The sequence below is a fragment of the Semicossyphus pulcher genome, unplaced genomic scaffold (genome assembly GCF_022749685.1).
Source record: "Semicossyphus pulcher isolate SPU_LCO1_2020_fin unplaced genomic scaffold, fSemPul1.0.p SCAF_6, whole genome shotgun sequence".
NCBI classification, from domain to species: Eukaryota; Metazoa; Chordata; class Actinopteri; order Labriformes; family Labridae; genus Semicossyphus; species Semicossyphus pulcher.
This window is the reverse complement of record NW_027211737.1, coordinates 9,894,810-9,918,151: the sequence shown is the minus strand read 5'-3', so window position 1 is coordinate 9,918,151 and position 23,342 is coordinate 9,894,810. Positions and strand designations below refer to the sequence as shown.

The window sequence follows — 23,342 nt, the reverse complement described above, 5'->3', positions numbered from 1 at the left end:
CTAGAACACCTGAAGGTATTTCAAATGTATTACTCCCACTGATTGGAGTGGCCAAAAAACCCACCAGCTGTCATGCTGATTGGTGATTAGAAGTCGCCGACATCATCTTTTTCTATCTTAGCCCCGCCCACTTCAAAACAGTAAACAGAAATTTAAAATGTGAAATAAGTGAACAGTTTTAACTTAAAATATAGTGAGCAAAGTTTGCAGGTCCTTTGGTGGTTACATTTCAACGACAGTATTAGCAGCTTTTATGCTAACTGAAGCCCACGCCCTGCCCTTAAAGGAGCCAAGGCCTTCCTGACCTTTACTCAACCACTTTATAATTAACTGTGGCTAATGTTAGCATTTAGCTTACACTCAAACAAGTGATCCATTTGGATACACAATATAATGCTGACAAGCTAGCTGATAACAAACAAATACTGAGTAATGGAGGGCAGGGATCAAAACCCCCTCCCATCACAGCACAGTCATTGTAGCCCCTTCCTCTATGGAAATGAAATACTGCACCAATACTCCAGTAATCCCAGACTCCAAACTCCCCATCTTTATGAAATGTTTGATAGATACACCAGAAAAAGAATGAAAACCAAATGTAAATATATGGAAATAAACTGCCAAAGAGCAATATGTCATTTTTGATATATGCTGGTGTAATGCTTTTGGAATGGGGGATAAAAAGTGATGCATTAATGTAGAGCCCTGTGTGCTGCTGAGTCTATCAGTCTTGTACACATAACTGCGAGCTAATGTGTTAGCGCTCATTTCCCCTTGTAGAGACGCTGTAAAGAAACACCATGTACTGGAGCGTGTGTCGTGTCAGCGGCTTATAATGCGTCTGTGAATTTATGTATGAAAGCTGATAGATGTCTGCATGTGTTTATATCAGTGTGTGTTGTACAATAAAATGCATTTCACAGGTCAGTGACTGTGGGATTTACATGCTGTTTGTGGACGCGACTTTAATGGATGATTAGCCGCTTTGGATTTCTGTTACAAATGACAAGAATCACTGTTGACGTTTGCTATCTGCTTTTTACTAATCCTTTTCTTCCCCTTTTCTCCTCCTCTGTCCTTCCCTTTCATCTTTCTCTTCATATCTACTGCTTTTTCTTTCCTTCTTTCTTCTTCCCTTCAGTGTCTGACAGCCAATCAGCAGCAGCAGGACTCGGACCAGGAGGAGGGCCAGACTCCACCCAGCCCCGTTTCTCCTCCTCCCTTCCCACCTACCTCCCCGTCCAATGCCAGCTAAGTGGCGCTGACTCCGCCTTCTTCCTGCGAGAAGCCAATCAGGAGGTGATGCGTAACGGCAGCCTATCACAGCGGACGGAGCCCTTCTTCCTCCACCAGCTGGAGCCGGGTGTCGCCGCCTCACAATCCCAGCCGAGCGTCAACTGCAGTTACGGAAACATGAGCATCGAACAGCCAATCCCGGTGGATCTGCTGCAGGGTCCGCCTCCACATCTGCTGCCCACGACCAACCAGGTGACTCTGAACTGGAAGGTCAAAGGTCAAGTGGTGGTGCCCAAAGTGGGGTCAACACGGCCGTGGATTCAGGTAACGGCTGTTTTAGTTTGCCTTTCATTAACTTTGACTTGCTATTGACCAGTTCCATTCTGACCTGAGATGTTTTTGTTTTGTCTCCAGGTACTGTTTTACCTGGTAGGGAGGCGTTGGGACGAGCCTGACCCGCCTCCTCCGGCCCTCCTCCCATGTGTCAGAGCTTTGGCCATCCGTGACACCAATGAAGCGGCACCCTCGGCGGGCTGCCGACTCATGGGACCATCTGGCATCTGTGTGGTCCGCCTGGAGATTCCCCCGGCTTGGTTTGTGCCGCCACAAGTGAGAAAAAGACCTCCTGAAGTGACTCTGCCATCGGTGGATGTGTATTACTCAATCATACCAGTGGAAGGAGGCGGTGAGGAGTGTCCCTCCATCGTTAACGAGCCGTGGAGAGGTCAGAGTGCAAACGTCGGGCCTCTGGGAGCACTGGGCCTGGGCCTCGGGGGACAGTGGAGCCCACTAGTGGATGGGGGTCTTCAGGACATGCTGAAAGCGGGTTCTGTGGCCATGACCATTGGCCCTGTCTCGGCCAAAGGGGAAAAACTGAGGCTGGATGAAAATGTGGAGGTTCTGGTGCCACCCAGCCCGGTTCGGCTTGGCAAGACGGTGGCGTTTGGCGTCTACATGAAGACAGATTCAAACATCGAACAGTTTACGTTGAGGTAGGAACACAAATGCTTACATAGAACTCTTTCTGTCGCATTTCATTCTTCCATTTCTCTCCGATTCCCACTTCTTTCACCTCCATTTATTCTTTTCCTCCTCGTTCGCTCTCTCATTTCTCAACTCCGCCGCCTCCCGAGGTTGATGGCTGTCACCTTTGTGTACTCAGCCTCTTTCAGGAGTCAGCAATGCAAATAACAACCTCATGAATATTCATGACTGAGCCAAGGAGAGAAGAAAACACAGAAAATAAGAGGAGAGAGAGGGAAGGGATGACTGAGCAGGGCTGAAGGTTGGGGAGAATGAAAAAAAAGAGGCATCAATTTGAGCAGATCTTGGATTCTTAAAACGGAATGATGGCACCTTAAACGGCTCTCAGGTGTGCTGTAAGAGGTCACCTATATGATTTCCCATATAAGCTGCAATATGTTTTCCTGCACTTGTATCCCAGGAAACACATTTCTTTTTTGGATCGCTGGCTGAAAATAAGTTTACAACCTCTGATCTAGACTGAGCATGCATATCTGCATCCCATCTCTGCCTCATCATCTCGCTGACTTTAGGGATTCCAGGCTGACAAATGACAGATGTGCAGTTTTATCATTCTATCCAAAGGAAATCCCAGCATGCAACATTGTTGCTGGATATAGAATTACTAAAACAATACACTCCTTTGAGGTTAGAACTAATGCAAACATTTTAAAGATCAACTTAAAGCAGCTTAGGACATGTTTTTCAGTATTCAGTCACATTTATTCAAAGAACACCTGTAACACACTGAACACAGTAATTGCCACGTGTCAACCCAACTCCCTTTTTCAAACCAGGCTTGAATATTTTTTCAGATCATTAGCTCAGACTGTCAAAGAAATCTATTTAATATAGTGAAAGCTGCACATTTGTGCAGAGAAAAGTGCTTTGGCACAGATTAAGCAGCTGTGTGTTTCTGCACGACAATAATCCTACTCACGCAGAATTTATCTTTCAATAATACATGTTAACAAGAACTGGGCTGTGATATACTTTACCTTCAGAGAAGATCTGATAAATAAAGTGTCTCAGTTTCTAGTTTAGTTTGTCAAATAACTGATGTTTGACATGCATGAGGAAAAATGAATGTTGAAGCTGTGGGAGGAAGCAAAGAGCACCCACGCATGCACAGGGAGAACATGCAAACTCCACACAGAAAGATCCAAGCCGGTCAGCTGAAGAACCGAGAGCCGTGTTTCTGTGAGGAAACAGTGCTCACTATCGCACCATTGTGCATTTTTTTAATGTTTGGGTTTATGCTATATTCAGTTTAAGAACGTTGGGAAGATGATTCTTGGCAATGGTGATTTGAATACTAAAACATTTGCCTTCATCTGAGCGTCCAATTTGTTTCTTTTTCTTTGGATTTTCACTTATTTTTGAAGATGTATCTGTAGTCATCCATCTTTTCTTTGTTCAGCCATAGTAGATTACTGTTTACTGGCAACACTTGCAGAGACCGGAAAAGCAGCCGCTTAGCTCCGCCTACCCTCTCTGGCAGACCAACCACTGCTGGATGATGGAAAACGCGTCACTAACTGGGCACCGCTTGTGTTTTTTTCCCGAAAGTCGCCACAGACACCCAGTCTGTAATACTGCAAATGCAAAGGCTTTCATCAGTGGGCCGTAGGCTCAATCACCATTGTGTTACCTCATTCAGCGATAGATAGTGACTTAACAGACATTTATTTAAATTAAAATCTTCAAGATTATCACTTTAACCATTTTAACAGGATATTTTAAACAACTTAGCTGTAACTTTCCGACATATTTGCTGAAAGAAGCTGAAAAAACTGACGTTAGCAACAGCATCACAGTTGTGTATGTCATAGTTGAGGTCTTCTGAGGACACAGAAGAAAAAAGAACAAGTGGCTAGACTGCACTGCACCTTGACCCACTACTTGCACACAAACACACACACACATAGACACACACAGAGGCGCACACACGGTCATGCAGACAGTTTAAGATAAATACTTCCCCCACACCCTGTGCACACTATTTCTCTCTGCCATGTGCACCCACACACACACACACACACACACACACATTCTCCATAGCGCAAGCACACACAGACACAATCTTTGGTGTTCCTTCTATGTGTGTGTATTACGTCCACACACACACAAAGGAAAGATGAGGTGGCCTCTTTGGTTCCCCCTGCAGACACTTTGTCTCTGTCTTTAGTGTACAACACCCCTGCTTTGTGTGCGTGTGTGTGTCTGTGCACATGAACATGTGTGTGGTACTGCTGTAGGAAGATAGTGGAGGAAAAAAATCACCTTCTCCTTTTGTGTTACATCATATCTTCTTTTATTTGTGTTCTCCCCTTGGAGTCTGTATTTCAGCAGGTCCTGCTCGACTTCGTTCTATTCTGACTTTTTAACGTCCGACGAGCTGTTTCCACCCGTGTGACAAGTCTGAAAGGTGTCCAATTTAAAAATGTTTAAGCGTGTGTTTCACTAATCTCTCTGTCTGTCTGCATCTGAGCAGATGTGTGTGTCTTTATGTGTGTATATGTGTACGTTTGCCGGTCCTACCTGCAGCTCTTGCCCTCTGCCCTTAGCGTACAGTCTCATGGATAATCTCCCATGTTAGAAGCACAGTCAGACATGTAATAAGGTTTAAGTGGATCTCAATCCTGTGTGTGAGTATGTGTATGTGTGTGTGCCACATAATACGCCTTAAGAGTGTTCCATCACATTGAGGTGATGTGATTATGATAAACTGCTGAGGAGATGGAGGGACACGGAGGGAGGACGAGCGAGAGAGAGGCAGTAAGGAAAGGAGAGAGGGAAGTATAAGAGAAACAGACTTAAAAAGGAGGTTGTGTAAGTTTTAAGAACAGAAGGGACTTACTTTGCATCTCATCCTCACTGTACAGTTCTTCCAAATAGCAGAGATGCAAGGACGGAAGGCTCCAGGCGATGTACATTTGCCAAATTGGATTGGGCATCCTCGCCGTATCACCTGTCGTCGGGCTCGTAGTCTCACATAACCATGCTCGCTTCTTTTGTCACTTTGAGATACGAGTATCCGTCTGAAGGAAGCAGCTAAAACCGTGCTTGTGGATGTCTGAGAAATCTAGCAATAATATCGCCGCCAAGTCGTCTGTCTCCAGACTTGTTACATTTTTAGTTTGAGTCATAGCGTCCAATTTGAGCACCAAGATTTATTTCATCAGTTTTATTTCTTCCCAACGACCAAGAATCTAACCAAATATATCCGTGAAAAAAAAAAAGTAGACAAACTTTATTAACAGTTAAAAAACAATTGTTTGATACAGGAAGAATTGAAGCTTTTCTGTGACGTCCCGATGCACATTAATTGCAGTCTGCTGCTCGGAGACTTATTATAGATGTGCTGCCAGTGTCGCGGGCGGTGAATGAAAATGATACGGATAGACAATTAAACATGTTTATGGCTGAGAGAACACAGCAGACATATGAGACATGAGCTAGATGAGCCTGTAATTGCTTTCTGACGCTGCTACTCAGGCTTCAATATTAATAAGAAGTCAAAGATAATAGGCCCAACTTAAAAGCACTCCCCCGTTCTGTGCGACTAAACCGAGACTCACTCTGAGAGGAAAAGAGGAGATCATAAATTGCAGAGAGCTTTTGGTTAACAAGGAAAACACACGAGTGTGACGGTGATTTGTGGGAGATTTTAACTGGATTTTTTTTTTTGAAAGTCGAGCTGAAACGGCATTTCGAGAGTATCTAGCTTCCTTATCGTGACGATTTGATTTGATCGCTGAGAAGTGGGCGTAGACAGACGTTCTCCACAGCGCTGTAGCTAGCTAACTGACCGAGTGTTCTCGGTGCTCTGCGGCTAAATGTTGCAGATTGATTGGTTGAAATAGTTTGGTGCTAACTTACGTAAGCACGCGTGAAATTTAGTTTTACCGGAAGAAAAAATGATTGGAGTTTGATATAAGAATACGAAGAAATTGATTGTCTGTATTTCTTTTGGCCTATATTGTCAAATAGATGCACAATATTACCGGGGATGTGATCTAAAAGGATTACAATTAAATTTTTAATTTCACCTCGACTTTAATTAGAAAAAGGTTATTTGTCAAAAAGAGGTCATTAGCCCCGCTTGTTTTATCACTTTTTAGAGTTACAATTGATTAGGTGCAGTTTTTCTGGTATTTAACAGACTTGTATTTACTATAATACGGTTGCCGAAAAGTGCAAATAGGCTGCAACGGTCCAAATGACGGTCCATGCAGCAGCTGTAACGCCCTGCAAACCCTAAAACAAGGGACTGCTCAAGGACAAGAAAGCATTGTTGCTGAATTTGTAGCCCGTTTCTCCTAATGGAAATCGTCTGCGCCATCAAATTTGCACTTGTAGGCCACCGTACTAGGACAACTTACAAGATGTTCTGATTGCAACATCTTGAAAGATGGCAGAACTGGATTATGGGTTTCAAGCTAAAAAGAAAGAGAGAGGGCTGCAGACTGCAGACAAGCAAGACGATTGCCTGAATTTGGACAAGCAGACTTGTGTGCTGTGCTGTTTCTGCAGTATGCTACACTACGACACATTCAGAACAGTATGTTGTTTGTTTCCAATTCCATTTCTACGTTTTCTTTCCTACATATGTTCTTTGTGTAAAAGGTGTTACTACTTACTTCATCCTAAACTTCTGCTTTCTCCATACACAGTATGTAATACACATTCTTTAACTTCCTTTTTACCCGAAAAGGACACATTTACCACCAAATGTCTACAAACATAAAACTTTTAGCTTAGCTTTGTCTGAGAAACTCTTTCATCCTTGCCAATCTCTATATTGATGATTAATCTATTAGTGGGGCCCCTGATCAGTTCAAAATGTTATAAAGTGAAGTGAAACTTTTTCCTGCTGCATCATGCACATTTTTACAAACCTAGTCTTGCCTCCAAATTACTTACCTGTCAATCAAACTATAATCTCTATTTACAGATTCCACATAGAAATGTAGTCCGAGTAATATTGACCAATCACGTATCAGCAGGCTGCAGCGTATGCAGGAGAAACAGTCCGTGAGGAGAGCAAAAGCAGGCGGAACGTAATGCGCCGTAACGACATCCCGGCTCCCATCAGCTTCATCTGACGACGATTTAGCTTCTTATTAATCTCTACGAAAGCCGTTTAGCGCTCAGACTTCCCGACTTTTCGAATGCATCAGAAATGATCGAACCGACCTCCGTTCAACAAACGAGCATTTTAAAGTAGTTTTCTTCTCCTCTTGAGGACAGACCTGACAAAGCTTCATTTTGACTTGTTACTAATCTGCATCATGATGTTGTGATTTTGGCAAAGGTAAGACCCGTTAATTAAAGTCACTCACAAGTGATTTCCTTTTGCAGCACGTGGAAAAGGAAGTCTTGACTGGAAGTCGTTTATCGCGAACCGCTGGCTACACACCTGACATGATCACCGTTGTCCCCAGAGGATATATCGTCGTTAGACTATAGCCGACGTGATCCTGGACCGATTAAACTATAAAGGAAAGGGAAAAAAGAGTGGTTGACCTGTTAAACAGACCTTCATGCAACATCAATATCACCAAAGAAGCTGCTGCATGTTCCACAAAAGTAGCTGAGCCCTGATAACTACATTTGTTACCATTCGTAAGCTATTTTCTGCCCAAATGTCCATAATATTACATTTACTACAAAGGCTTAATCGGTGCAGCAGAAACTTTTTCTTTAAAGTAAAACAAAGACACAAATTAATCAGCTTCTCTCCGCTCACTAATCAGCTCACTGTCACTTCCAACTTCCAAAGGTAGAAACGAGGGCAAAGCTGGATGATGAATTCAAGTTCCCCGCAGCTCCAGATCAGTGAGCATTCAGCCAAAAGTGTTTAACACACAGTTTAAATCTGTTTAAACCCTTTTCATAGAAGTTTGATGCCTCGAATCAGTCGAGCATTTTTCCAGCAGTGTTAATGTTGACAGAATGGGGGTCAGAGTGATTAGTATCTCGCTCGTTAAGACGCTGTCGTCTTGAACTGTGTGCTATCGTTGTTTGGTTAGCTAATTAGCGAGATGATTACTGATGAAGGGATAAATGTTATATATGTGTGTGTGTAAGAGTGTGCGTGACAGATTGAGACAGCCATTATGCAAAGGCAAATACATTTTCTCTCCGCGTGCTCGCTCTTGTTTTCCTCCATTTTCTCTCTCTGTCTGTTTTCATGCGACATGTGTGATAAAAGTTTTCGGTGTGTGTTTATTTACCCGTTCTCTCTGCGAGCGTCCGCCTGTCTCTGTCTGTGTCTGTCTGTGTGTGTAGGGATTAGTGGATTTTTCCTGGGATCAGAGGGGAGATGTACTTCTAAGGTCCGGCTGGTCCTCTGTGGTGGTTCCACCCTGCTCTGTGTCCACTCACACACACACACACACACACACACACACACACACACACACACACACACTCAGTATACCCAGAATGCCTTTATTCCACGAGAGCCGCCATCGATTTCACCTCAAATGCCCTTTTCCCCAGCAAGGAGGTGGAATCAATTGCTTATGCGACTGTTTGTGTGTGAGTGTGTATGTGGCTTTAAAAAGCACACAGAATGTGATTGTATAGTTGTGTTAATGCATTTGTTTTACAGTATGTGTGTGTGTATATGTGTATAGATGGTTTATGAAGGTGTGCTTGTCATTGTCTCCCTGGTTCGGTCTGTTCTCTGTCTTTATCTCGTTTGTTCGTCACTCTTCATGTTTCTCTCCTCTTTGTGTCAAACCTCCAACTGACAAATGTTTTTCATGCAATCTTCAAAAGGCACAAAAGATGAAATGAGAATTACATGGATTTATTTCAGCTGGGATGAAGCAGATAAACAGGCTTCCAGGGTTTTAGAAAACCAACCCTCACGATACCAACATATTGGAAAGTAATTCAAGAAGTGACTGATAGTGTAGCGTGAGCTGTTTTTATTATCTGTGTCTTAAAGTGTTTGCTTTGTTTGTTTGTATATGAAAACTTTTTCAAAATGTTCAGTAAGCTCTGACGTGTAAGCTAAAGCTGTTTCGTGTGTAGGCTGTAATAGTAGGCTTTCAGACTTGACTCCAAAAGTCTGGTTCGTTTGGACAGCTGAGAACATGCATCCGAACTCTGGTGCGGACCAAACAACCGGACCATTGTTGACCAGAAAAGACGGGACTCGGTCAGTTTACAAACAAACCATGGCCCACTTCATTTCAGATGAGAACATAAACGGACATAAAGTAGGACCTAATATAGCAAACCAAAAAGCTGTGCTTTGTGGGTTGTTAACGGGTGCTGACACTTGCAGAGACAGACACGCAGCCAGGCAGCAAGATGAGTAGAGGACAAACGTCAGGGAGCGAAGAGGAAATAGACATATGGGCGGACCAAACAATTTCACAAATACTTGTGGAAACGCACAAGAACACGGAGGTGTTCAAACTGTTCAGGGAAAAACTAAGGGAGAATGGAGTTGATCAACCTGTGGAGCAATGTCTGTTAAAGGTAAAAACAATATATTAAAGTCAATATATTTGAGTTTTCCCACTTGGAAATTCTGACCAATCAGAAAGCAGTTTCCTCGTGCATCAAAACTTTTGGTCCTCAGGGAAAAGCTGCTGTCTGAACTAGAGCCCTGCGTGGGACAGTTTTCTTAATCCCGCTCCCGTTGGATTTCTGACCAGTACCACTCGCTCCCACAAAGTGTTTTCCACTCCCGCCCACGCTCCCGCAAAAATTCTCACCATTCCCGCCCGCACAATAGAGTTCCATTGATTTTGGGTCTTTTCCTGTTCCGCAGGGAATAAACATTATTTTATTGTTTAGTATTAATATAGAGAGGCGCAATCCGCATAATGCTGGTGATGCCAGAAGACGTGGAAAAGCTCACACGCCTGCTTCACCTCAGGGAGATTCCTGCTTGAGCCACGCACAGACCAAAAACATCCAGAGACCGACACCAAGCTTTTCCATCATGCACGCTCATTCTGATGCGCACTCTCTCTTATGTGCACTCTCTCTGATGTGCACTCTCTCTGATGTGCTCTCTCTCTGATACATGCAGAAACCGACACACACTCACACACACGGAACTAAGACTAAAATTTATTATAAACCTCAAATAACATAACATAACATAACTAACTACCTTTGGCACTGACAATCGTGCTCACAGATATTAATACACTGTCAAGTGTCCATTACGCACACACTGGAGAATACAGCCCTGTGATCCAGCAGCAACAATAAGTAAATAAACATTTACAGCCCACCTATTTAAAATAATGAAGTAACGCTGCTGTGCCTCGTGCGTACACAGCGTCTCTCTTGTTTCTGCTGGGCAGTGGGATTGCTTCAGTCAATAGATCACATCAATACATCGGGTGCATTAAAACACAAGGAGCGAGACAATCAGAGGACTTTCATTGAATCCTGCGCAGTCATGTAGGCAAAGAGGACTTGTGAACAATCTGGTCACCTTGTGTTTATTCTTAATAAACAAGGTTATTTCAAGACAGTGTGATCATTTACATACATACAATTATCATCCCGCCGTTTATTTTTTGACCGCCCGCTCCTTCTCGCAGCAAAATTTAAACAGCCTGCTCCCACGAGATTTGCACTGGGTCCTGCGGGATCTGCCGGGTCCCAACCCCAATGCAGCCCTCTAGTTTGAACACAAACCAGAATGGAGGCCAAAAGCAACCGTAACGATTTGGTCCTTTATTCGGATCAAACGGACCCCCACATGATCGTCCCACTTGTCAGCAAAGTAATAAAAACCTAGTGTAAACCCCCAAAATCACCCATGTACCAGTTTTAGACACTTACACTTTGGTATATACAATTTGCTGGGTGATAACCCAGATTTTGATAACTTTGGTTATGATTTGGCGCTTTGCAAATACAATTTGATTGATTGATTTAAACCAAGACCTTGTTGCAACTTTATTTTTTTAACTTCTGGATGAACATGAGGTGGTAAAAATGTTTGAAAGAAATAAGCCAGATAAAGCTGGTCTGCTAACATCCATGTAAGCAAGTAAGTTTTTAACATTTCTGTTCATCACTATCTGTTCCTGCTTGCCCAGCCTTTGTCTTTCTGTGTGCAGTATCTCTCTCTGTCTTTGTCTTACATTGTGTCTGAGACTTTCTGCTTCTTTGTATCATATCCTCTAAAAGGAACTCTCCCACAGCCGCTGGATCAGAGATCATTTCTTTGTCTCTTCTCTGTTTCGAGTCTCTTCTTCTACAAAAGCAGCGCTCTAAATAATCACCCCGGTCATTAAATCGGACTCAACAGTGTCTCTCTCACACACACACACACACACGGGCGCAAACACACACACCTCTCCAGCCCGGCTCCATTATCCTCATAAAAATCGGTACCTGCCATGTTGCTTTAACATCGTGCATACTGTGAGTGAATGTATGGTGGGTTAGTAACACATGTAAGTTAAGCTAAGTGAAAATGTAGTCATTTAGAATACAGGACTGTAACACTGTAATGAAGGGACTGAATAGGAAGAGAGGCTGAAGAAGAAAAATACAGTAAATATAAATACACACAAATATATAAGCAGTATAAACGTATGGACAGACGTAAACCACTGTAAAGAAAACCTTTTCTCTGTACGAGCTTCCCCTGATCACTCTGGCTGCTCTGCTGCGTTTGTAATTCTTTAAGCTGTTGTAATTTACATTTTACTATATTAGCATCAAAGCTAATGACTCTGCATTACTGCAGACCCCACTGAGGATCAACACAGGCTCATTCTATTACTTTACTGTACCTTAAAACCCAAACTATGCAAGCTTTTACTGAACCACTCGCAGCTGTTTGAGCACACAAGCTTCCTCTATCTAAATGCATTTTTATAAAGTTTAGTCTTTGGGAAGTTTCCTCTCCATTTTCATCTTCATCACGTGACGTGGCGAGCAGGTTGTGCGGATACAGGAACAGTTCTATTGACCTCTGGTAATCTTATTTTGGTAAAGTTTCCTCGGGGAGTCCCACAGAAGAGGTTGTAACAATACAGGGCTCAGAGGCCTCAGCACATGAGATAGTCCTGCGGCCCCCAGACGGCTGAAGAAGGATGCTCAACATCAATGCGGGTGACACCTGGAGCTGAGCAAAGCCTGCGGATGATTGTGTTCGCTCGATGAGGAGCAGCTAAAGCAGGGAGGCAGCCTGGATTGAGCTGAAGAGGAACATCCTGCATTTAAACACTTACAGAATATGAGCGTCATCAGCGATACATCAGCTTTATCTCCCCCCTCAACTAAATGCATCCCCTCTTCCTGCCTGGTGAAGCAGCTCCACAAGTCTCTCTCTAACTGCACAGTGTGAAATGTAACATCGATTTTCATTCATCCCATCAATATTTTGCTGACTTTTACTGTACTCTGGTGCATCCAAGAGTTCCCCATTGTAATATACAGTATGTATATGCTGTAGTAAAGAGAGGCTGATTGTTGACAGCAGTTCTTTCAAAGCAATCTGCAGCGTCTCTGCAGTCACTGATGTGAGGTAGCAGAGATTGATTAAAAACTGTGGGTTGAAAGTGAAACAACATCAAGAGGCACGCACTCACAGGGACATGCATCTGGTGGAAGTGTAAAGCTGCATTGATTTGTTATTAAAAGCTAATGCTGAGGCTGGGTCAGAGGTCAGAGTAGAGTCTACAGAATACTACTCCTCATACATGTAAATGTAAAATATACACTATCAGGACGGTAAAGAAATGATGGTAGAATAACTTTGTTGTTGATTAATGGAGGTTATATGAAGTTGGGGTGGAGGGTGTGAAGAGAATAGCATTTTACCACTTACTGTTACTATAGAGTGGCAGAGGGAAGATTAAATATACTTGCTGGGTAATTAGGTCCAGTAAGTTCACGCTTTATTGCATATAGAAAAATCTACATACATGCTATTGTTCCACGCTGAGTATTAAAGGTACAGAGGTGAAATGATGGGGCAAAGTCCTTCCGCCATTAAACCGGCAGTGGAGGTTATAACAGAAGCCCCTTTTACTCTGCCATTTTGACATGGGATTATTGTGCCTCTGTTACGCCTCGTCTTCTATGTAAAATGCACAGAGGCAGAATGGTGGGGCGAAGTCGTTCTGCCTCTGAGCCAGCATCAGACATAGTAACGTAGGTGAAATGGCGTCATTCTAAACAGCGTAGCCGGGAGGGTGGAACAGCGGCCTGTGTGTATAAGTGACGCACACGCTGTTTGTGTACACCTCCCGCACGTTTTGCTTCTGCAACACCAGAACGCTGTGTAAAAAAACACACTGGTGCGTCTTTACACCTGCTGCTTGGTCCAATGTCAATTTGACAGCGTAATGGCGGAGCTTCGTTACACGTTGAGGAGGAATTGCCGGCGAGGACATAACAGAGCTGTGAGAGCGCGTGTATGTGAAGCTTGCGCTGTTTGTTTACACATCCTGTGTAAAATCACTCTCTGGGTCAGCAATATGACGGCACTGTTTCGGTCACGGTAAAGATTTCAGGGCACAAAATTGGGGAGCTTCTTTACGGTGCTGTTGTGGAGTCTCTGTATAAATAGGGCTCTTATTATCCTTTATGTTATAGATACTTCTTGTGCCATGGAACAACTGCAGCTCTGACACTGACAGTTGGGTGGCAGGTTAATTGTTGAAATGATTATAACATTGCTCCTAAATATTTCAGTTTGAAGGACATATTACTGTCATTAATGTAACTTTTAAATATGACACATTCCCGCCTCCTTTACTCCTCTACTGAAGCCTTGCTGTTATTATCACCTTCCCTCTCTATTCCCCTGAGAAGTCAGCAAAGCTCGCATAGACTGTCAGTCACTAAATGTGGTATACGGGTTAACACTGAGCTAACACACACACAAACACTCTCCCTCTTCCTGTATTTAACCCAAACATAAACTCTGACTCTGTTTATTCCCTTAATCCAGTCTGTTCTCTCATTTTTCCACACGCTACGTTCTCTCCTCTCTTCCCTTCACTTCCCCCCGTCAAAACTCCTTCTCTTCCTCCTCCCTTCTCCTGTTTTTCTCTCTCTCACTTTCTCTCTCTTTCCATCTCAAATCCGTCATGAATATTCATGAGGCTGTTATTTGCATTGCTGGCTCCTGAAAGAGGCTGAGTACACAAAGGTGACAGCCATCAACCTCGGGATAGCACTGCTGTTTGTGTGTTTTTGGGCTCTGCGCGTGTGTGCGTGTGAGGGCGAGAAAAACAGACAGAGAGCTCGAGATGGAAGAGGAGAAGAAAAGGAGAAAGAAAGTGAAAGGAGAAGAGTCGGAGAGAAGAAGGAGGGATTGTGTATTCTGGCAGTTAAACTTGCAAAATGATTGACATGATCGCAGAAATAATAATTAAAATGTCTGTATTTGATCAATATTTGAAATATTTCTACCAATATTTCTGTCGTCCACATTCGTACACGTGATCGTTTCGCAATGTCTGGCCTGTTCTTTCCCCAAACCCAACGACTCTAGTTCCTTCTTTTCTTTGCATGCCTCCATCGCTCTTTGTGTCTGGGTCTCCCAAGGCTAATTTCGGGCCGCTTGATATGCAAATGCCTGGCCGGTTATTGTGTTTCCTGTTCGTTCCGCTCCTTGTTGCAGGATGGAGGAGCCCCATTTAGAAACATGCTTCCTCTATATTGCTCCTGCTTTCCTCTGCGTAAGGGATGCACCAGTTGCTTAGAGTAAAGCAAGCGGTGCATGTGTGTGTGTTTGTGTTTGAGCATTTACCTCGAAGTTACCCCAGGGATTTTTAAAAGGAGTTTTGGGGATACATTTGTTTTATTTGAACAAGCTGAGGGGGAAACTGTTGATATTTGTACTAACAGAGAGAATCCCAAACTGCAGCTCGCCACACTGGAACTCGAGTAACATTTTTATTTTCTTGGCCTGAGACCCAGCATCATGAAAACATGCTGTCTGTTTTATTATTCTGGGACCAGCTTGAAATAAGCTACAGATGTTCCTGTTCAAGAAGTCCCAATTTTTACTGCACAGTGGCTGAACAGAAGCTGCTCTTTGTCTCTGTATACAAAACGGAGCCTTTCTGAAACTACAAAGTACAGTGTGTATCTGATCCTTCTTATTATATATTATTTTCATCTTAATTCCATTTATTTTGTACGTTAACAGCCGGACAGCAGCCTGCTTCAACACACAAGTGACACAAAACCTTCACTGGAAAAAGTCCATCAGTTGCAGGCTAGTTAGCTTATTAGCTCATCAGCTGCATATCATTAAGGGGTGTATAAACTGAACTGCCAATAACACCGCAGTACGTTTAGACACTAGTGTGGAACTTACTCCTGATTACTACAGCAAACAGCACACTGCCTGCCCAAGACTTGTATGCTAAAACAAAGTTTGTTTAGTTTGTGTATCAGTTCCTCGACCGTGCAGGAGCTCAGCCTGCTAGTTGCTGTATAACAAACCGGACATGCTGTCTGAGGCACACAAGAACTTGATAATTACACCTTTTTTGTTACTTTTAATATAAAAAAATATTAATGATACAGGGATAACTAGATCTCAGCTGGATGATTATGCAGTATTGTCAGTTTGACAAGAATAATATCAGCTTTGGAGTGTTGTGTTTCAAAGGGAAGTGTTACAAAAATAGTTAAGATAAGAATTCGTATGGGGGTTGGAAATTTGTTCGGTTTTCCATTTCTCGTTTTCCCCGTTTTTTCCCTTCGAGTCAGCAGGACAGAAGAAATAGGAAAAAATCAATCATGTAGGACAGTGTTGACATTAATATAACTCAACTCAACTCAGATTCATTTATACAGCACAAAGCATGCAGCCCAAAGTTCTTCACAAAAGAGCAAACAGACAGTAGATAAAAACAGAAATTGACAACTATATATAACATTTAAATGCTGTTATTTACCAGTTATTGTTAAAGCATAGTCATTCTGTTATCAACACACTTATTAAGAATTTGATCCCTTTATTAGATTCTAGACTCAAAAACCTCAAATGGGTGGTTTGTACACTTTTGGTGAGTCTTTCATTTTCAGTTTACTTAAAATACATGATTTTGTTGAGTTAAATTAAGTTTTTCTAATAAAGTTAACATAATTGTGTTGAGTAAATTCAACATGATATCTAGGAAGTTCAACTTAAAGTGCTAATCTCTAAGATTTCAGTTTCGTTCTCTTTGGCGGCATCTATGATGATAAACAGTAATTGTGGGAGCACACTTCCCAGATATCCAGACAGTGTCGCATGTGTGACGTCCACGGTTGGCTCCGGATGTAACTCTTGATTTTCCTCGCTGACGGTCGCTTTCCTTTTCGGACTGTTTGTCTTCATCTGAGCGTCGAATTGAGCGTCGAAATGTTTCTTTTTCTTTGGATTTTCACTTATTTTTGAAGTTTTATCTGCAGTCATCGATCTTTTCTTTGTTTGTTCAGCCATAGTAGATTACTGTTTACTCGCAACACTTGCAGAGACCAGAAAAGCAGCCGCTTAGCTCCGCCTACCCTCTCTGGCAGACCAACCACTGCTGGGTGATGGAAAACGCCTCACTAACTGGGCCAGACACCCAGTCTGTAATACTGCAAATGCAAAGGCTTTCATCAGTGGGCCATAGGCTCAATCACCATTGTGTTACCTCATTCAGCGATAGATAGAGACTTAACAGACATTTATTTAAATGAGTGTACAGGCTGAACGTCATTGTCCTCCATTGTTGCTGAATGAATCATCCTTCAGCGACGTTTATCTGCTCAACACACTGTACGTATTTATCTTTATATCCGTTTGCCAACAGTGATGCTCTTTGTTCTTTGGTGGATCCAAACTTGAAGTTCACAATATTAATCCCTGTTTCAGTACATCTTCCTTTCCACTGTGCGCAGCAGGAAGCCCCATAAAACAGATCCCCCTGCGCTGGAACATTACTGTTCCTGTTCTGTGTGTGCATTCATTTGTGTGTGGGTGTGACCTTGCTGGCTCTGATAATGGGAGAAAAGGGCTAAAGAGTTATGTGTGTCTCAATGTCCTGGTTGTTGATGAATCATTTGTTACATGATAAAGACCCTACTGTGATTGGGATTACTTTTATATTTATATGTCTTTCAATTTTGTTATTTTCTTTCATATTTTTAAACCACAAAAGCCCAAGAGCCTATTCAACACGGGCCGTATCTGTGACAAAGTTCTTATACAATCTTTGGTGAATGTTCTGTCTTCAGAAACTAGTTTCTAAGAACTCCAAAACATTCACTTGGAAAATTAAAAAAGCAAGTTGTGACTATTTTCTCCTCACAGAATAACCCCATTTGTGCTCGATCAAGTGTGACTGTCTCCCTCTCCCCTTTCAGTCGCAATTCAGCTATTGAATGGCTGGCGGATGTACCCACTGAGCCAGAGAACACCATCAAAACTGTGCAGATATTTTTCGACACATGTGATTGCTCACCTACCACGACAGTAATCGTCTACGTGTTGTTGCAGAAATTGCAGGTCCTACAAAGTAGCCGAAAATCAGCCTGGAGAAACTTTTCTTTTGTGTGCGTCTTGCTGGTATTGGCGTATGTTCCTCAGATTCTCAGCAAGGCAGAAGCGACCGTATCAGGCTGAAGATCCAGGAAATGCAGCGAAGGATGAGTGCTTACAGTTCTACTAATCTGCGCTGAAGATTTCTTATCATAACTGTTCAGTCATGTGTACGACCTAAAATCTGAGCTGTGTAATCTCCCAAAAAATAGTGCTGTTATTCTTCATCCCGGACACGTTACAGCCCTCTAGATTAGATACAGTTTGTCGGACCCTCAAACACAATTCATAAATCCTTCGAGGAGTACTTCAAGGACCCTGGTCATTGTTTCATTTCCTTTCTTTTCTGTCCTTTGGAGGTCTCCGCGCTACATGACCTTTTTAAGGTCACAGGGATGTTCTGTCACAGGGAACTGTTGCTCTGAATCTTGTTATCTGCTAGTCGCTTTTAATGTTGTGATCTCAGAAATCCAAGCGTACTCGACTGCTGCACTCATCCTCAAGTCACTCTGGATAAGAGCATCACCTAGACATCAAACTTTAATGATTAATTACTTATTAATGAAGGAATTGAAGAACCCCTGAAGTCCCTTTACAATTCAGAGTGTGTAAGTGGATGTTGATGCTTCAGTCAGGGAAACACCAGCACTGTGTCTTATTAGATACCACTCCTACAGTTTCCTGTTGGAGATGCTGCACATGTTCAGGTGCCTTTTTAAAAAACAATTACCAGTTTGATCCAGATTCAGATGACTAAGATTGCCTACAAAAATGAAGCAAATTGGGCAGTGCCAAAAACTGCAGTTCCTAGAGTAGCCACTTGAGGCTGGCTCCAAAAGCGAGTCAATCCCCATTAAGACCCATGTTAACAAGCCAAACAGCACAAATATGTTTACAGTACGAGGGTGAATTTTTAGATCACTCACTTGTTAAAAATATCTCAAGGCTTAAAGTTCCTCATAATTGGGGGCATGGTCATTTTGTTGACAGTAGATGCTGCTAGCTGTCACCTTAGCCATTTAGCCACTTAGCCTCTCAGCCGTGTTTGTGGTGTTGCTGTCTTTCAAGATTTTATCTTGCAAACTTAACAAATAATGTGACTTACTTTGTAGCTTATTGTACTAAATTGGAGTCAAAGAAGTCTGTACTCCAGCTTTCTTAGTGAGTAAAGAGCTAGTATTGTATCATTTTTAGGTTAGCATTAATTAGCAGGAATTGTGTCTGCGCTCACTGTATCTGGCTTGTTAGCTCGTTCAGTCATTTTGGCATGTCAAGGATTGTTGTTGGCTTTTCCCCACTGAGAAGACAGCTCGCCACAGTGATGAGAAGTTATTTTAAGTTACCTGGTTTGTTTTGTTTATCAGACACTCTTGCCCACTGGGGTTCCGGTGAGCAAGCAGCAAGTTTGTTACGTCTGTTGAGTTCTCTTGGCTTGCTAAGTCTAATAAATAAATAACTCAGGTCACCTACAACCACAAATAGAGTCTCATTATGTGGGACAAACTGTTGTACAAGCTCATTCGCTAGCTAATGAATTGGCATTTATTATAGACTGGATAGCTGTGATAACCTGGCGTTTGCCTGGCTAATAAGCAACACCCTCCAAAAACCAAGATGGCAACCACCAAAACACCAAACCCGAGTCCCAAAAAAGCCAGTCAACAAACCAATGGGTGGCGTCATGGTGGCTATGCCCATTATTCATGCAGTCTGTGACACCCCCATCACCATAATCATTCGAGGTCCTTAGCGACCTGTTTTAGTTCAAATACTAAAATAGTGCTGCTCGTGCTGTCACTCTGATCAGCTGCAGAGCCCTCTCACTAATGTACCTCATTATATCAGTGCTTACTGTCAGCGTATTTAATGTTGATTATTATAATGTCTGCTCCTGTTTGTGTCTCTATCTATTATGATCAACTTTATTGCGAGGCAGTCTGGCCATTAGGCCCAGTTTATTGTTGAACTTGAACTAAAATCTCATTTAGAACAGATGCTTCACATTGCTGCGGTACGGAACGAGAACATGGCTGGCTCCATGATTGACCACCGTGCCTCATGTTTGCTCGTTTATCAGTACTAATTTGCCCGGCTAATCTCCCCATTAAGCTCAGTAAGAACATTAGCCTAGCAAATTAGCACTGATGAATGGGCCATTATTCATAGAGAAATCTCCACATCTACTCGCCTGTTTCATTTTTTATTTATTTATTTTCCGTCTTCCTTTCATCCTTTACCTCTGTCCCTCTGTCTCTTAATCTTAACCTCTTCATCTTTCCTCATCAATCGTTACCCTCTTGTTCTACGGCTGCACCGTCTGGCTTTGTTGATGGTAAAGTCAGTTTTATTACAATACAAAATTGTGAGTCCATACTGCATCAAAACCACTTCAAGACCAAATGTGGGGTTCAGCCATTGCTGCTGGTTTGGGCCATGGGTGGAACTCAGATTGGATGTTTAACACCTTTTGTCTATTGAGCAGCTTGTTGGAAAAACAAAGGCCCGATGCCTCTAGTCTCATGTCTATTTTCACCCGTCTTTTCTTCTCCTTCTCAGTAAACCCCCATTTATTCTAATCTTAGCAGGACTCCACAAAAAACCTTCCTGCTTACACACTTTCAAACACTTTCACAAACACTCAGTGTCTTTCAAAAAAAGCGTGCTATGTGGTTTGATCCCCTTCTTTATCTTTACTTCTAAAGGTAGATTCAGCTCTGTTTTATGTATCAATCCCTATAGACGAGAGCCACACGTACACACAGGCACACATTCATTCAAGCTGCGTCTCTATGTGCATCTGTCTCTCAAGAACTTGCAAATGGCACACATCCATGTGTATTTATGTACTGTACACGCACAAACAAAAGAATTATCACATGTATGTGAGGATGGTGGCTTCTGTAGAAGAACATGCACACAGCTCCTGGGCCTGCAAAGCTTTTTGTCTTCTAGTATCTTAATCCCTCAGAGAAAGAGAAGAAGAAAGAGAACATTTTGAAGTTAAAAAAGGGCTGAATAAGAGGATTGCATGTGGATGATGGAGGTGCTGGAACAGGTAAAAGAGAATCCAGGAAGTGAAAGCAGGTTCCATCTCCTTCACTTCTCCCTCTAATCCATAACTGACTGCTGCTCCTCTCTTCTCCTTTTGTCTTATTATCACTGTTTCCCCCTCATTTCTCATAATTCTCTTTGGCTATTGTCCCTCTCTCACCCTTTGTCTCGCTCATCCCCTCCATTTCTCCTAATTAGTATTTAATATGTGCGCTGTACAGTCGGCTAATTAATTAAAGTAGTCATCTCGTGATTAGTTGCCCGACATCCGCGTGGAAGAACCCATCTTCATCTGCCCATGGAATACGATCTGCAAAGATACCTTACACACACACTTACAGAGAGAGATCTTGTTGTATAGTGTACCTATACAACAGGTACCAGACACCTCTTCCTCACTGGTTCACAGATTCTGCATTGAGGTCTGCAAAGGCCTGCTGTACAAACCTGCCTTACCTCGGGTTCAGGTTGTGTGAATGTTTGGAGGGGTGGCCAATTGAGACACTTGGATCAGTTTACTCAAATGACACCATCAATGACATTTTCAGTTTATTCAATTACCTTCGGTAGGAATTCGGGGTTCAGTTCAGTTCGAACCACCAACCTTCCGATTGACAGACGACCAACTCTACCACTAAGCCACAGCTGCCTAGCTACTAAATGGATCTTGGTTTTTAACTATTGTGTAAACTGCATAGTCAAAGATCATGAAAGTATTTTGAAGGCTAACATGGAACAGAAGTCTAAAAATAACACTTTCAGGTTCATATGTTCACAGTATCACATTCCAATGCCGCTGGACTCACTTTGGGTCATTTCTTTGGCCTTTAGTGATTAGGATTTTACTCTTCCCTCCAGTGTTTTGTGCAGTATCAGAAGCAGCAGTATATTGGTTCCGGGTCCTTTTTTATGAAAATTTCAGAGCAACCAACATTTTGCGAAGTCACAATATATCCTGATTAGAAATGAAATAGTTGGTGGTAAAAATGAATTGAAAAAAGCACCACGCTTGGTCTGTGCCAGCATCAAGTAAAGGCCTGATATAATGCAAGTTAATTGCTTTAGGTCAGAGAGACAAGCCTTAAAGAGTGTCCTAAAGTAGTGAACCTGAAATCATCATGTAGAAGAGAAAGCAAGACCACTTCTGTTCTGTTTCAGACATTAGGATTATGTCTAACCAAAGGGCGGCCTCAGAGATGCATCCCTGTAGGTCAACGCTCAACTGCTAGTACCTGTTGGAAGCAAGGAGATAAAGTGTTCATCCTGGGTGGTACTGAAGCAGCTCCCCCGTTCTATAAAACCCATTGTGAGTCCAGTTGAGTGCAGATATTTGCTGTTGATAATCCCTGTGCAGACGGACTTTACTTTTGCACACAGCACTCTTGGAGCAAATCTACAGATTACCGAGTTAGCCTGCGTCTACATGGATTATCAAACGTAGCATGATTCAATGAGGCTTCGGTGAAAAGCAGCAGCAGTGAGTTGCAATTACAGGATAACAATGGATGCAATAAGATAGTTTTGGTAGCACAGTTTGAGAAAAGTTAGAAAGACACGGTGATGTCCAATTCACAGTTTGCTAACGTTAGCTTCCATAAGCTACTGGTCATACTGGACGAAATGTGGCTGTAGCAGAAAAAGTCTCGATTGTATTTATTGAGCAGTGGTGCATTTAATTCCTCATAAACGTGCCTTTTCATTTGTATGTATGACATACACACACATACACAGAGAGATTTACTCGCAAACATGCAATAATGCTGAAACTCAGATATGCTAACTTACTTGTGCTAACATGCAAACATCTACAGAACAAGTCCAATGTAGCAGAATAAGTCACGCACATACAAATACACTCTTTATATATTTACCATCATGTCTGCTGAAAGTCCGCTCTGCGTGAAAGAGGAATCAAAAACAGTTTTACTGTCAGTGTAAAACCAAGAATAGAACGGTTGGTGCAGTGTGTGTGTGTGTGTGTCTCTGTGTGTTATTAGACAGAGATTAAGATATAAAGGAACAGAGAGTCAGAGAAACAGAGAAGTGAGGGGCGAGAGACAGTAATGAGTCCTCCAGTGGAGAGTGATAAGAGAGACAGAGGGAGAGTTGGTCGGCATAATGAGTCCTCCTGCATGGAGGTGGCATGTGGGAGGGAAGCAGAGTAAGAGGGAGGGAGTGATGATCAGGACGGTTCCAGCGGAGAATAGACAAAACAACAGAGGCGGATTGGATCACAGAGAACGGGCCGTTTAATGAGTTATCCAGGAGACTTTTAAGCTAGTGAGGTAGGGGTACGAAATGACAGACTTCAATCCTTTTAAGGGCGCTGGATAGAAGAAGAACACCCGACTTCAAACGTTTGAAGAGCAAATACATGCAAGCCACTTTCTTTAGAAAATCACCCAATATCTTTGATGGTGAACACTTATTGTGCCGTTCCCAGGAGTCACTTTTTGTTAAGTTGTTTCATTTGTATTTTCTGCTGCTGAATTTGAAGCCT

The 23,342-nt window shown here is 42.6% G+C and overlaps 1 protein-coding gene across 1 annotated transcript in view; it reads left to right on the top strand.

Annotated features, from left to right (window-relative positions):
- The window catches only part of LOC138610153 (transmembrane protein 132C), a 292,087-nt gene that overhangs the window by 99,441 nt on the left and 169,304 nt on the right, over positions 1 to 23,342 (top strand). Inside the window, exons 2-3 of the mRNA XM_069682861.1 lie at positions 1,142 to 1,560; positions 1,651 to 2,228. Coding sequence (XP_069538962.1) covers positions 1,142 to 1,560; positions 1,651 to 2,228 — 997 coding nt within the window. The remainder of the gene's footprint in view (positions 1 to 1,141; positions 1,561 to 1,650; positions 2,229 to 23,342) is intronic.